General features: G+C 34.2%; 2 protein-coding genes across 2 annotated transcripts; one reads left to right on the top strand and one right to left on the bottom strand.

The window, feature by feature from the left end:
* Positions 1–4,269: 4,269 nt before the first annotated feature.
* Positions 4,270–5,221, bottom strand: LOC113399463 (SAYSvFN domain-containing protein 1). The gene is made up of 2 exons (XM_026638607.2): positions 4,754–5,221; positions 4,270–4,664 (listed from the first exon to the last, which is right to left on the bottom strand). The coding sequence occupies exons 1-2, from the start codon at positions 4,922–4,924 to the stop codon at positions 4,281–4,283; spliced, it is 555 nt and encodes a 184-aa protein (XP_026494392.2). The 5' UTR covers positions 4,925–5,221; the 3' UTR covers positions 4,270–4,280.
* A 270-nt stretch (positions 5,222–5,491) lies between these two features.
* Positions 5,492–14,247, top strand: LOC113399425 (putative FERM domain-containing protein FRMD8P1). The gene is made up of 11 exons (XM_026638562.2): positions 5,492–5,729; positions 6,084–6,298; positions 7,458–7,583; positions 8,100–8,339; positions 8,731–8,896; positions 9,450–9,611; positions 9,765–9,950; positions 10,174–10,303; positions 11,236–11,376; positions 12,351–12,468; positions 13,638–14,247. The coding sequence occupies exons 1-11, from the start codon at positions 5,602–5,604 to the stop codon at positions 13,820–13,822; spliced, it is 1,797 nt and encodes a 598-aa protein (XP_026494347.2). The 5' UTR covers positions 5,492–5,601; the 3' UTR covers positions 13,823–14,247.
* Positions 14,248–14,630: the final 383 nt, after the last annotated feature.

The raw sequence follows: 14,630 nt of genomic DNA, 5'->3' as shown, positions 1-14,630 counted from the left end.
AAATTATAAGATTTTTATCATTTATTATAATCTTTATAATACAACATTCCATTATTTGCTATTATTTAGAATTTAAACCCTAGCAACACTGACACGGTTTAGTATTTTCCAAGTAAACTTTATAATTTAAAAAACAATTTTACTATCATCACACAATATTCGTTGAATTATCAAAAAGACGTAGTCCGATCGCATTGATCTATTTAGATTAAAGACAACAATCACAATATTTTTACTTATAATATAATACTAGCCGTATTTAGTTGTTCCCAAATTTTAAGTGTAGTTCACACTGTATTGTTTTTATTTTAAAAAATAAATGCATAAATGACGTCGTTCACAAAGAGTTTTTGCATTGTTTATATATTGTCTATGGCTCTATGCATAAAAAACGAAGCTACACAAATAAATATTTTACTACAGATTATGTTTTGGCTGGAATATTTTTGACAGATTCTTCTTGCGAATGATTTTGGACTTGTGAGTCATCTAGTCACTCGTTTGATTTCATTTATGGAACCTGACACTTGAGCCTAAACAATTTACGTAACTCAGGGGATGATTTGTCTAAAATTTGAATTGTTCTATTGTAACATGTCAAACATAAAACAACATTTTGTACTTTGTTCAAAACCAACAGTAATTCCATCCGCACAGATTTAGCTTGAGCACTCGTACTCTCGACAGGATCACCGCCGGTGAGGCTAACACCGCCAATGCTGAAACTATTATAACATAAAACGCATAAATAGATTTAGTCATACTTCCCGGTTTCGAACTCACAATCGGTCTCACGTCTTATAAACGTATTACTAATGCTCAAAAAGTACTCTGGACAACTTAGCTAGGAGGTTTTTATTTCAGACAGTTTATTTTAATCAGAATTTAAGCTTTTTTTAAAAAGTATATTTTTTCAATAAAAAGAGGACATCATTCTTCATAGTCTATACAATAAAAATATTTAATTTGGTCGCTATCAAATATTTAATAAATATTTTAATCCTTAAACGCAATATTTCTGGTAGCCGAATGTATAGATGTTATAAAAAATACGTGGATATCATTGTATTTTTATAAGTCCTTGATAATATGCGATAAAGTCAAAAAATTATATTCTTAATACTCTCTGTGCCTTATATCGTCCACTTTCAATTCTATAAAGTACAATAGAGTTACGCGCAATTAAATAGATAAAATTTATTTATATTTTATTAATTAATGAGAAATTAAATTTGAGTTAAATGCTTATAAAATTAAAATCCTTTGTTTTGTTTACGTTTGTATGTAGTTTTAATTTAGGAAATTAGTTCTAAAATTATATATGTGAGTTATGACAGTTTAGTTTCAATGTAATGAGCATGTTTTTAAGTTTAATTTTAAATTTGTTTTGATATAATGTTCAATTAAATTCTTAGTTTAATGTTGATATAATGTTGTTGCCAATTTGTTACACTAAAATGGCAACACATAAAGTGAGTTTCGGCACTAAGCGGCCGAGACGTGAATGAGCCAAATTTGATTAATTTGCTGATTTTTTTTTAAATACATCCACGCATTCTGTCGCTTTATCTAAAGAAATAAATAATAATCATTAATAGTCTTTGATAGACTGTCTTGATTTACAATTTTACATGCTTTAAATAATTATATTTATATTTGATTGTCTATGATACTAGATAATTTTTCCTATGACCTACCAAAGCAAATTTACAAGATATCATTCCTAACATATATTTTTTTACATAACATTACATACATTTAATTAAGTACATATATAAAATATGTAATTTATTCAATTACGTTTCCTTCCTTATAACAAGATTTAATGTCTGATTCGAGTGAGAAAGCCAAATTATAATGGTGTACATTTAATATAGAAAAACTAACCATACTTTTTCAGTCTGTTTGCACTGTGCTACTTATTTATAAAAGGTACCAAATACCTACTCACATTTTTTGCTCAGTATTTTATGATCTCGCAAAAGTGAATTTATTTTTATCGCTTAATATTGCTCAGGTAATTTTATCAGTACACAGATTTTTCATGATGTATATAATTCTTTTAAATAAAATAATACAATAAAACAGTTTTAATGAATGTTAATAAATTTTATGTGTTAATTGCCATTAATATTAGAATTTAATTTATATAATTTTGAAAGGTAGTGCCATACAATCTTGGAATATATTTTTAACATTAGTATTGCACTGTTTAGACTGTAACGCCTTATTTTTTGGGTGTTTTCAATATTTCATGGAGTATCTATTGGGACCAGAAAATGGTTTATATACTTTGCTTTGTTTTTAAGACTAATGCATAACTTTACTTAGAAATTTCTGGGATAGCGTCTATGTATCACTGTTTATATATGGTGTTTTTAATTATTATCTGTTATATCTTTTCTAACATTAACTGCATTCTTTAAAATTTATATTGTTATTAAATATAATTCATTGCATTTTTAATTGTTACATGAATGACAAAGGTGATTGCAATTCCTATATAATCTGTCATTTCCTTAAAACGTCATTAAATATTTATATTTCATTATTTAGTGCTTAATGATTTAAATTACTTATTAAACAGTTACCAATGAACAAAATTTTCATTGAAATATTGTAATAGCATTTGGAACATATGCCGGAAGTATACTACTGGTAGGTGGATAATTTATGATTGTGATTTTTTAATGTTTCAGAAAGAAAAGTAGCGTCGTCCTAAATGTGTTGCTATATTTAATAATGTTATGTTGCCATATGTGATAGATTTATATTTCAATTGTATAATGTTGAAAATAAAAATGGGTTCTTAGAATACCAACTTTATTAGTTTTTGTGAAATATCCCTTTCCAATTGTTTAATAAAAAATGTATACCTGCTCTGTAGTTTTATTTTTTTTAAAGGTAACTAAAACAAATACGACTTGATTTTTTTTTTAAGTAAATCAATTTTTTAATAAAACCTACTGATGAAATTTTCATACATTAATAATGAATAGATTTTTTTCAAATTAAAATTTTCTTTATTCTACACCAATAAACACAAGTCACATTCAAGTAAGATGCATAAGAGGCAACCTTATCGCTAAAAAACAAATAAAACAGAGATCTCTTCCAGGCAGCCTTAAGGTAGAGGAAAGAAACAAGAGATAAAAAAAAGTTGGTGTGTACATAACATTTTATTTTTTTATTTATATTAATAATAAATAAAAAAATCTTATTATTTTAAGATAATAATTTTAAATTTATTATCTTCTCTAAAAAGGGATAGTTATCTACGCACATGCGTTTACGCCCATATGTATATACACACAACATAAAATAAAAATTAGATTTTTAAACCATAGGATTTATATAAATACCCTAATAGTAGGATATTTATTTAAGATTTAAATAATGAAAATTTTTACCTTACTATAAATTATTTGTTACAATAAATAATTATCACATTTAATAACACATATTACATCCATCCAGTAATAAATCCATTTTAAACAATAACATATGCTTATTATAAAAAAAATTAAGTTATATAATACAATAAGTTAATTTACATATGAATAAGAAACATAGAGGTCTTTTTATCAGTAGCAGGTAGGGCTTTGTGCAAACCTATCTGGGTAACTACACACTCATCATATATCATCAGCGAACAGTGATACTTAGTATTGCTCTGTTCCAGTCTGAAGGGTTAGTAAGCCAGTATAACCACAGGCAAAGGGACATAACATCTCAGTTCCTAAGGTTGGCGTTAAATTAGCAATGTATGGAATGATTAATATTTTACACAGAACCATTTTAACATTTTGTCTATGGACAGTGGTGACCATCAACTATCAGCCTATTTTCTTGTCCACCTACCTTTATCACAAAAAAAAGCCTCATTTGCCTGTCTACATTCATAATATTAAATAAAACACACTTAATATTTATATGATAAACTTTAATAAGTGGAATGTCCACTAGTATAATAATAGCAAATATAGGTTTAATTTAATTTTTGTCACATCTTTTAGAGAAATATATTATAATTATTCAAGGACTTTTAGTCTTCTATCTAGTTTTATATGGCTTAAGCCAGAATATAATCATTAATTTATCTATAACTATAAATGTAGTTTAAAGGGATTGAATATTTAGAGATTGGTATCTATCCCAAACTTCTTTTGATTATCAAATGATGAATGATGCATAAGTGAGAAATCAGAGTTTAGCCAAGAACTTGCTAAACATTGTTAACTAAGGCCATAAGTAAATAACATCACAATGTTGTCTTTTAATTAAAATCCTCTCATTCCACCAGCCCCATACATTATTTCCTTTTCAAACTGTTCTGCTTTCAAAGTACCATCTATACTTACACAGTTCTCGTTGAACACACTGTAAGCTGAAACTTCACCTTTCTTTTTAGGCCTCGTCCTAGTATTGAGACATATACCAATTAAAATAGATATAACAAAGAATACTGCACCAAATTGCAGTGTTAGAAAGAATATGTACAGGGTGACCCAGATTAACCCATAAATAGACCATTTTACTGTAAAATATTTCCATGATTCCTGTTTTTCATCTATAATTGATCCATTTTCACTTAGTTCTGATGCATCCACCGACTCCTCCATTATAAGGCTTTGTGAAACGGGTTCTTGGTGTTCATTTTCTAACTGTAATTGTTAAAAAAATTGATTAGTCATATCAATGAAAATGGTAGATCAAAATTAATTTACTAATGATAGATTAAAAGTGAACATACTAATAAAACCTCTTCCTCGTTTCGTTGGTCATTTTTATCCATATTTCTAAATGTTTCAGGAATGAGAAAGTTTACGATCTTTCTTTTGGAATTTTCTAGTTTTTCTTTTGCGCTATCAATTAATTCTTTTCTTCTCCGAATGGCACGATACTCTTTTAGTTTTGACTCCATATGGATAAGTGATTACAATTATCTATAAATGATAGCTTTGTTTTAACTAGTTGATATTGTAAATGGAAATCGAAAATCTAATTAGCACTGGTTAAATTATATTTTGCAGACATATTATTTACTAATTATATTTCTCTAAATCTCAAATTCTATGTGAATTTGGAATCCGAGCTGGTATTTCTGAAGGAATTCGTTGTTTATGACGTGTAAGTAATGTAAGTAGAAATATACCATACAAATTACACTTTAATTTTCTGAAAATAATACTTTCAGATTCAGCTCAGTATTTTTTATTTTGACAGTTATGCGTGTACTGGTGTATGTTGACGTTGAAATTATCAACAATCCCAAAATTATAAAATATGTATTAATAATCTGTGTAGTTAAATGCCCTAACAATATTATGGTTTAAAATAATTATTTAAAAAAATACAATAATTATTGACATTATGTAGTCAAAAGGATTGATGATGGTTTTACACATAGGTACAATATTAAAATTAAGAGATTTTATTTTAAAACTATTTTCCAGTATTTTATACATACAGCAACACTGAAAACGGCGCGAAAGCCGATCGATATTTGAGAATTCAGAATTGTAATACATACATTGATGTGGTACCGACAAAAGGTCTTAAAAATGTGTAAGCTCTAAATATTATTAACATTTACATTTCATGGATCATTCTGAAATGGGAGCCTACGGAGAAAATTCAAATGTGCAAAACAGTGGGAACTATATTACCATAATTCCTGTGGACTATTCAAGGCGTGGATATCCTATTCAAGCAGAATATCAATATAAGTAAGCTCATCTTTATTCCATAAAAAGTTTTATATATATCAAACTAAAATACATTAGTAAAGAAAGCAAGTATAATATGTATCTTAATTTCTATACTTAAATGTGATATATAATTAATATCCATGTAATAATTTTAATCTTTCAAATTTGAACTTCTTAGTCAAAGGCAGATTTATAAATGTGTCATAATATACGTATCTCGAATAAAAAACGTCATGTTTATTACAATCATAAAATAGACAAAACTAATTCTTCGAAAATTTGTCACTTTAGCTGTAAGACAGTATATTCTGTATAGCTAGTCATTTTATAAATATAACACTGCTTTCGGCTAATTATCAATTATTATTACAGTGAATTCAGATCACGCGAGGAATATTACAGCGTACAAAGTCAAAAACTTCAAGCCGAAGTTAACGCTCACTTGTATTCGGTGTCGCAACGATTACCGCACTTATCGTACAGCCCTTTAGGACGCCACAATGAATGGGATAAGCATGACCCTCACAAACCACTACCGGACTCAAAGGAGAGCAATTCATCAGACTCGCTTGAAAAAAGTGTTATGGGTAAGAATATTTTAATAACAAGACAACATTTTACTTTCCTATAGCGTCATAAAAAACCGGCAAAGTATAAGTCGGACTCGCGCACTAAGGTTTCCGTACTATTATCTACCAAAAACGGCAAAAACCGCGTTTATTGTATCCCATACAATATTTATTTTATGTTGTTGTTATAGCGGCAACATATATAAATAATTTGTGAAAATTTCAACTGTCTAGCTATCGCGGTTCTTGATATACAACATGGTGACAGACAGACAGACAGACGGACAGACAGCGTCAGCGTCAGCAAGTCTTAGTAACGTTTTTACCCTTTGGGTACGGAACCCTAATAAGATAAACATGGTCGTTAATGGACTCTTTGGTTTCACTCGAAAATAATGTTAATATAATTTTATCATTATGAAACATCCATGTTTAAAAAAGCAGCGTTAATTGTATTTGTTATAGTATTCAAATAGATAGAATTAAAAAAATAACATTCAATTAAAAATAGTTTTTTGGATGTACCGTGTAAGATAATTTAGGTAACATAAGTATCTTACTGCTGTCATTGCTTAATATTTAATTTAATATCTAGCAGTGATTAACTAGGACGTATTATCAACGCTCGGAAACACAATAAAGTATTTTTATGGATAAGATACTTTTTAGTGTAAGCAGTTGTAAGCATAAGCGTATAAGTAGCGTTTATAGCGCTTATCAGATCACCGTATGACTTAACAATTAATGGAATATGTTAAAACTTATTTAACTTTTCGCTTTTTGATTTCGCAATAAAACATTTTTATTATTAAGATACTTTTTTAGAGAATGCATATTCACGATTAATGGAGAGTATCACATGCACGTACTTGTTTCGCTTCTTAATTTGAACGATATTGCTTGAGCTCTAATAGGCATGTTTAATTTATTTAGATAAGATATATGTCTACTATGTTTGTATTAAAGTTGCTATGAATAAGATACTATAAGCGTTTACACTGAATTTTCAAGAATCTATGCCAGACTCCAGTATTGCCAGTGAAAAAAATTCATTGTAATTATTATGTTTTCAATTACGATTTTATAAAATCCTTAAACATTTCTCATAATATTTCTACTTAATTGACATAAAACTCGTGAACTCGACATTGGAAAAGCAAATGAACGGTGTGTGCAGGTTCAAACCTCAGCAGTTGCTCCAATCAGACAGGATCTAGCAGCATTGCGGCGGGATCGTTTAGCACTACGGAACCAATCACGAGTGGGGGTAGTTCCTCCAGTGCTATTTCACCTCCTTTGCCAGGTTAGAAGCCTCGTTTGAGTATTCGATAACTTTAGGCCTTACTTATATGTTTTTTTTTAAGCAGGAAAAGCCCTACAACTAAGTAAATGTGTTCTTTAGCGGGTGTTTGGTTAAATACTAAATTCTTTCTGTCATAATGTATTGAACCAACTGAACTTTTTTAACGAATCACCCCAAAAATATTTAGAGCCAATTATATCCAATAATTTCATTGTTTATGGTGTTGATGATATTCTTTATATGAGCTAGATTTACAGGGCGCGGATTCTACTAACAAATTGCCGCTTTATCACAATCGAATCGAAATCGTTGTCGGTTAGTCGTTTCCCAATTCTATTAACACAACTATCCAGTTGCGGTTAGATCGACGTCGAATTTAGATCGGAATAGAATTGGTAACGATTGATGACGATGATTGAACGATGAGTTAGTAGACTTGGCTCCCAGATTGTAAGGAATTATTGCCGATCTTAATCGCAAGGAATATTGAGTTCAGTGAAAGTATTTTACGTCTAGGATCATCTGGCAGCACAGCCTCATCTTCCAGCAGCACTTCCAATCCCGTGACCTGCATCTATCTGATGTCACGTACCGCTATCATGGTGGAGATGAGTTCTGAGGAGGTACCCGCATGCGTGACAGCAGCTAGGTTTCTGAATGCAGTGATGTGTACTGAGGAATTGGGGCTAAGTACTCCGAGTTCCAGGAGTTTAGCGACGAGTGTTTTTTCATTGTGGATGTGCAGCCCCTTACTTGGTACGTTGCTAATCCTTAACTTAACATATGAATGGTTAAAGTTCTTTAGCTATCTTTAAGAGTATATCTTGAGGAGAAGATTTAAAGTTAATTCCGCTTCGCTGGTCAAATGCGAGTTGATGGATACACAAGTAGCAGAATTTCATCCCATATGTGGAGGTTTTCTCACGATATTTTCCTCCGCCGCCAAGAAGAAATATACACATGAGATGTTCCATTTCACAATCTTCGGTTAATATGTATGTAATCATTAAATAATAAATTAAAATGCATGACTATAATTGTAGGTACTTTTATCCTATCTTGTGAGATGCTATAAAACACAATATATCGTATATGCCATTAAAACTATTTCCATTTAAAGTCAACTAGAATTAAATATTAATTTTAGAAATTCAATTGAAACCGCACCATTGCCCGTGGCGAATCTGGTCGAGCTGGCAAAAACTGCTTCAACGTTATGGTCATGGGTCAGAATCCCGGCGATCGAAGGACCATCCCGTATTACGACTTCAGAGGAACGCGTTCTTTCCGAGGCACTTAGAAGAGGGAATAAAGTAAGCATTACATAACTCGAGCTATGTGAACGGGATAGAACATTGTCAAAATATATTGAATAGGAAAGTTCTCGAATGATGGAGCATTAGTAAAGAATTTTATGCCTTAATTAAACGACGAAACGATTTTGTCATCATAATTAAGGTTTGTTTTATGTAATAGGCAGGTGGACTGGCAAAACCTGATGGTAAGTGGTCACCACCGCCCATAGACATTAGTGCTGTTAGATATATTAACCATTGTTTACATCGCCAATGCGCTAGCCAAGGTTAGTACCTTGGGAGCTAAGATGTTATGTCCTGTGTATCTGTAGTTATACTAGCGCACTCAGCCTTCAAACAGGAACAAAACAATACGAAGTATGCTACTTGTGGTCGAAGAGGAAAGTATTCGAGCTATCAATCTAATCAATAAATATTCGATCATCAAAACTTTCCAAATAATGAATGAACAAATCGAACGCAGTAAGTTTATGGACCAGAAATAAAATTGGACCTATATGATGCTTATTGATACCGAAGACGTATTCTCTTATAAAATATTACTTCCCAGAGATTCTCGTATCCAAGAGTTGCTATACGAGGAGGCTCGGCACAACGTGGTCACAGGCCGGTACCCACTGGAGAGCTCACAAGCCGTCATGCTGGGGGGATTGCAGGCCAGGATACAGCTCGGCCCCTACGATCCCCATCGACACACTGCCAAGTATTTTAGGTACGTTTTTGACAGGAAATTTCTGTTAAATCTATCACCCCACCCAGGCAACACCCATTCAGTTTGCAATGCTTTTCGCTTTTCGATATGAATTCGATTTTTATATAAACGACGGTAAGACTCCTGGAACTGAGCGCGGGTGTCTGCCGGCAGGGAGCAGCAGGAGCTGTACCTGCCGCGGCACGCGCGCTCGGGGCGCTGGGCGCGCGCGCTGGCGGCGGGCCGCAAGGGCAGCCCCGAGGCGCGCCTGCTGGAGCACGCGCAGCGCCCGCCCGCCGCGCCGCCGCGCAAGCTGCGCCACAAGTACCTGGCGCACGTGCGCGCGCTGCCCACCTACGGGTACGGCCGCCTGCCTCGACTCTCATTGTTTCTTAATATAAAGCTAAGTCTAGAAGGAAAGTTGACTTTCGAGAATCAGTTATTCTCAGGAGTGGGGACGACAATAGCCTGACGCTTCGATTATATTATGTCAGAGTCCCACTTTAATACCCCCTTCGTTTTCTTTTTCATTTCTGATAATAAAATACTAAAAATATTTTATAATTTAAATTATTATTTACAGTGCGGCATTCTTCCAAGGACAGATCGAGCAGCCGGTCCGAAGTCTGACCAGCTTGCTGACCCACGAAGACATTCCAGTACTAGTCGCTATTAATTCCAATGGCGTTTACGTTATAGATGATACCGAAAGTGTAAGTGAACATTTAACATTATTCCTATGAATTTTATTAGTATTTGGTCTACTTACCAGATTTTTATTTGGTAATAAATTATTAGTAACAAAAAATATTAATATACAAAATTTCGTGTCTTTGCTGTAGAGTGTAGACCGTTGAAGAGTTCCTTCCTCTGGAGCTAATTTGCAGAATAAGGTCATGTTTACCGTAAAACATCGTTAAACAAACATCAACATTTCAAGTTCGTAGTATAAGAGGAAGTGGTTCAGTTTTAATTCACTTTGAAAGATTTCACCTAAAAAAATTTACAAATTTTTACTTATATAATAAATGTTAAAGTAACTTTGTCTGTCTGTTTGTTTGTCTCTTGGCATTTCACGGCCATTTAAACAAGCTTGAACGCCAAGTACAAACATAGCCTTTTTATGCCTAACCCTGATGACCAACACCTAAAGCACGAGCGAAGCCGCAGGCGGCAACTATTTTTATTTATATGACGGCGCCTGGGGCGCCATCTTGTTTATTCATACTGGTTGGAAAAGAGTGTCAACGGGAGTTGAACGGCGCTCTAGTGAAGCGTCGCGTCGATGGTAGAGCGGCCGCCATCTTGGATCGACAGTTACATTCAAGATTTCCCGCGCACCACGTATGCGTCGAATCGCTAATTTCAAACATTATCTTTATTCAGTGATTTATGTGTGTCTGTGCATATGATTTATTAACGAATCGATATTGATGACTATTGTGAATATATCTTTGTAATTGTTTTGTTTAATTAAAAACTTACTAAATTTGTGGATCGTTAATATATGAAATCGTTTGAATATACGCCCACGTATCTTGGATAATCCTGATATTGTCAATAAAATGTCTGTATATATATTTAGCCACTATGGCAACATAAATATATGTTAATAGTTGCCACGTTACGGTATGTAACCTTACAGACTGTGCTCCTTGGATTATTGTACGAGGAACTATCGTGGGATATTGGTCTACCGTCTGAAGACAACGAGGACTGCTTGCCGTGTCTCTTCTTGCAGTTCATGGTAGTTGAAAATGGACTACGTGTTTCGAAAATACTACAGGTAAATAATATTTTCCTTATTTATTGTAGTCTGTTTACAGTATCACTATACGACTCTCGAATAATACCAGTAGTGTTTGGTTGAGGGTAAACTGTGAGCCAATTTTATTGAGATTCCCAGCCTTCTCCTTAATAAGAGAGGAATTTTTTGCCCAGCAATGGGATAGAACCGAAATGGTCCACTGGTTAGAATGCGTGCATCTTAACTGATGATTTCGGGTTCAAACCCAGACAAGCACCACTGAGTTTCATGTGCTGAATTTGTGTTTATAATTCATCTCGTGCTCGGCGGTGAAGGAAAACATCGTGAGGAAACTTACATGTGTCTAATTTCAACGAAATTCGGCCACGTGTGTATTCCACCAACCCGCATTGGAGCAGCGTGGTGAACCTTCTCCTCAAAGGGAGAGGAGGCTAAGGCCAAATTTCTTTGTACCTTAGATTAATGATCAACATCGCCTTGGCTAATGACTCCAATAGAGTTATGATCATTCTACATACAAGGAGAAAAGATCTTAGTCCAGCTATGGGATAGGGTTTTATGCAAGTCCACCTGGGTAGGTAACACCCACTCATCATATATTCTACCGCCAAGCAGCAATAGTTAGTATTGTTGTGTTCCGGTTTGGAGGGTGAGTGAGCCAGTGTAACTACAGGCACAAGGGACTTACCACACTTACCAGCAGATGGTCCATTTGTCAGTCTGCAGAACCGGCTAACTTTGATGACATACTTAAGTGAAGAAAAACATAAAATCTTAAATAACACGATTCCAGCTTTAAGCGACAAAATTCAAAGCAAGTAAAATTGTATCTCAATTTTCTTGATAAAATCTTAATTGTACAAAATTGACACGAGAGTTTAGCATTTTAAAGTATGTTATTTACTTATTTCAACTTGAATATAACCGTCCATTACTGGTTAAGAGCTCTGTGTGTTAATATGTTGGCGAATACATTAAGATGATGTCCTTAGGTTTTTTCAAAACAAGCGATAATGATGGACACCTTAATCGAACACTTCGCTGGCGAATACAGGAAGAGGCTCGGGCAGGAGACGCCGAGTGATCACGCGAACTATGACTATCATTCGGGTAAGATACAACGGATTTTAATGCGGTTTCCATCAATAAACAGAGTGATCCAAGAGAAAGTTTTACAGAATAATACATGCCTGTTAAAGTAGAGAAAATTAATATTTGTTCTTTGATCTAAATGTTATATATACCTTATTGTACCTGCGTGTAGCCGGGACGGATAGTTAGTGTTTAACACGACACAAGTACTTATGGCTTTCGCAGTGTCATACATTTTATATATGACGGAGCAGCTTGTCCCAGCTTGTTCTTAAAAAATATGACGTCAGCATTGCAGATTCACGGCTCGGACCAGCCTCTCGATACTCGAAAATGGGGGGGGGGGAAACTATTCACTCAATGTAACACCTATTTATGGGCGCTAAAATATATCCGAATTTAATAATTAATCAAACACTCTTCAATCATTAAAATAATCATTTCCGGCACATTTTTTCTTAAATACGTCGTTTTCCGCCGACATATTGTATATTATAAATATGTAGTTTGTTTGTTTTTATTGGACCATCTCAAGACATAAAAAGAGATTTCAATTGCAAAAAAAGAATATTTTTTGCCATATTAACATTTTTGTTCCATGATAAAATTTGGTGGATCTTTCTTGCCTGCTTTTATGGGTTTCCTAATATTGCTATTCTTTCTCCCATACAAATTCTCCCATACAAGTAAATCTTTAGAGGTTTGAGCTCTTTTTGGGAAATTCACATCGCTAATTATTGAGACTTCAAAGTATCTCAAACACGACGTAGGCGTATGCATCCCTACAGGACCTGTTCAAATTTAGTACCTCATGGTTCATCTGAGGAAATGCGAAATGCTAGTGACCTTAATCAATAGATCTCGTTTAGGTCCATTGACTAAAAACATAGGACAAAAAAAAATCGTTATATTTAAATATTTTTAAATTTTCCGAAAAAATATTGCTATTTAGCACCTCATCCGAGGAATTATGAAATGATAATGACCTTATTTTTTTTCAGAAATTAAAAAAAAGGTTGTTCTATAAACTAAAAATACAATGTAATTCTTACACATGTGTTCGTCTATCCATTGCCCATTCATCAAAGGGGAGATTCACCAATTCATCAGCGCAGTGGAATAAGCTCCAGATCTAGAGGTCCTTCGGCTGTCAATGGATGCTTACCGGTTCGGTCGCGTGTCCGCAGACTCGGGCAGCATCTCGCTGCCCCCGCTGTCACGGCCGGACTCCCCCCAGCGCCGCCTGGCCAACAAGCTGTCCCGCCTGTCGCTCGCCACGCACGACGGGCGCGGCCACCTGCTGGGCGGCGCCGGCGACTGGCGCGCCGACTCGCGCCACCGGCTGCCCGCCTGGGTGCTGCCCAAGCACTGACGCCGCCCGACGGGCCCGCCGGCCCAGCCGAGCCTTCGTATTCACCCGATTTATACTTAGTATGGACAGTGTTATTTTAGGCTCCGAGACGAAAGGTCAGATCTCGGTTGGCGACACATGCACATTGGCTCGTCCGTGATCCTCATCAGTTAGTCAGATAGCAAATAGTTATTAATTTATTTAAGGTGCTCACATAAAATTGTATATACCAATTATGAGTCAAAAAATGTCGAAGGACCTCAACGTTCAGGCCCCGACTGCAAAAGACCGATGATGCTCAGGTTTTGGACCATCAACGGGCCACCCCCTTCTTAATAATATTTTTTGCAACACAAACACTTCTTGTACCCTCATTTTGTAATTTAGTTTCCCATAATTTTATGGAATTAATTTTCGTACTAAGTTTATTCATAGCGTAAGTTTCACCTAAGTTAAGAAAGATATGTGATATGTTATAAATAACAGATAAGGTTCTTTAAAAAAGAAATAAATATAAATAGAAAAATGTTGTTTTATTAACTCGATATAATTATTCTTGGTGTTAATGTTCTATGAACTTAGCGTTTCAATTACCATCTCAATTGCTAGAGCGTGCAAATCTGGGTAGGTACCAAGGAATCCTCAGATATTTTACTACCCGGCATACTTAGTATTGGTGGTTTGCAGTTTGAAGGGTGAGTCAGTGTAAATTCAGGTAGAAGGGTCATATCTTGGATGCCAAGGCTGGTGGCGCTTTGAGGACGTAAGGAATATTTAATATTTCTTAAAGCGTCAATATTATTATATGCGGTGGTGACCACTAACTAAA

The sequence above is a fragment of the Vanessa tameamea genome, chromosome 19, assembly GCF_037043105.1.
Source record: "Vanessa tameamea isolate UH-Manoa-2023 chromosome 19, ilVanTame1 primary haplotype, whole genome shotgun sequence".
Lineage (NCBI taxonomy): Eukaryota > Metazoa > Arthropoda > Insecta > Lepidoptera > Nymphalidae > Vanessa > Vanessa tameamea.
Note: the sequence above shows the minus strand (reverse complement) of the source record. Positions and strands in the feature narration are given on the sequence as shown.

What these genes read in the sequence shown, in the direction of transcription:
- LOC113399463 (XM_026638607.2), bottom strand. Translation starts at nt 4,924, where the DNA reads ATGGAGTCAAAACTAAAAGAGTATCGTGCCATTCGGAGAAGAAAAGAA. An exon ending in ACGAGGAAGAGGTTTTATTA is followed by an intron (nt 4,665 to 4,753) that starts GTATGTTCACTT and finishes TAACAATTACAG; the next exon opens with TTAGAAAATGAACACCAAGA.
- LOC113399425 (XM_026638562.2), top strand. Translation starts at nt 5,602, where the DNA reads ATGGATCATTCTGAAATGGGAGCCTACGGAGAAAATTCAAATGTGCAA. An exon ending in CAAGCAGAATATCAATATAA is followed by an intron (nt 5,730 to 6,083) that starts GTAAGCTCATCT and finishes TTATTATTACAG; the next exon opens with TGAATTCAGATCACGCGAGG. An exon ending in CACACTGCCAAGTATTTTAG is followed by an intron (nt 9,612 to 9,764) that starts GTACGTTTTTGA and finishes GTCTGCCGGCAG; the next exon opens with GGAGCAGCAGGAGCTGTACC.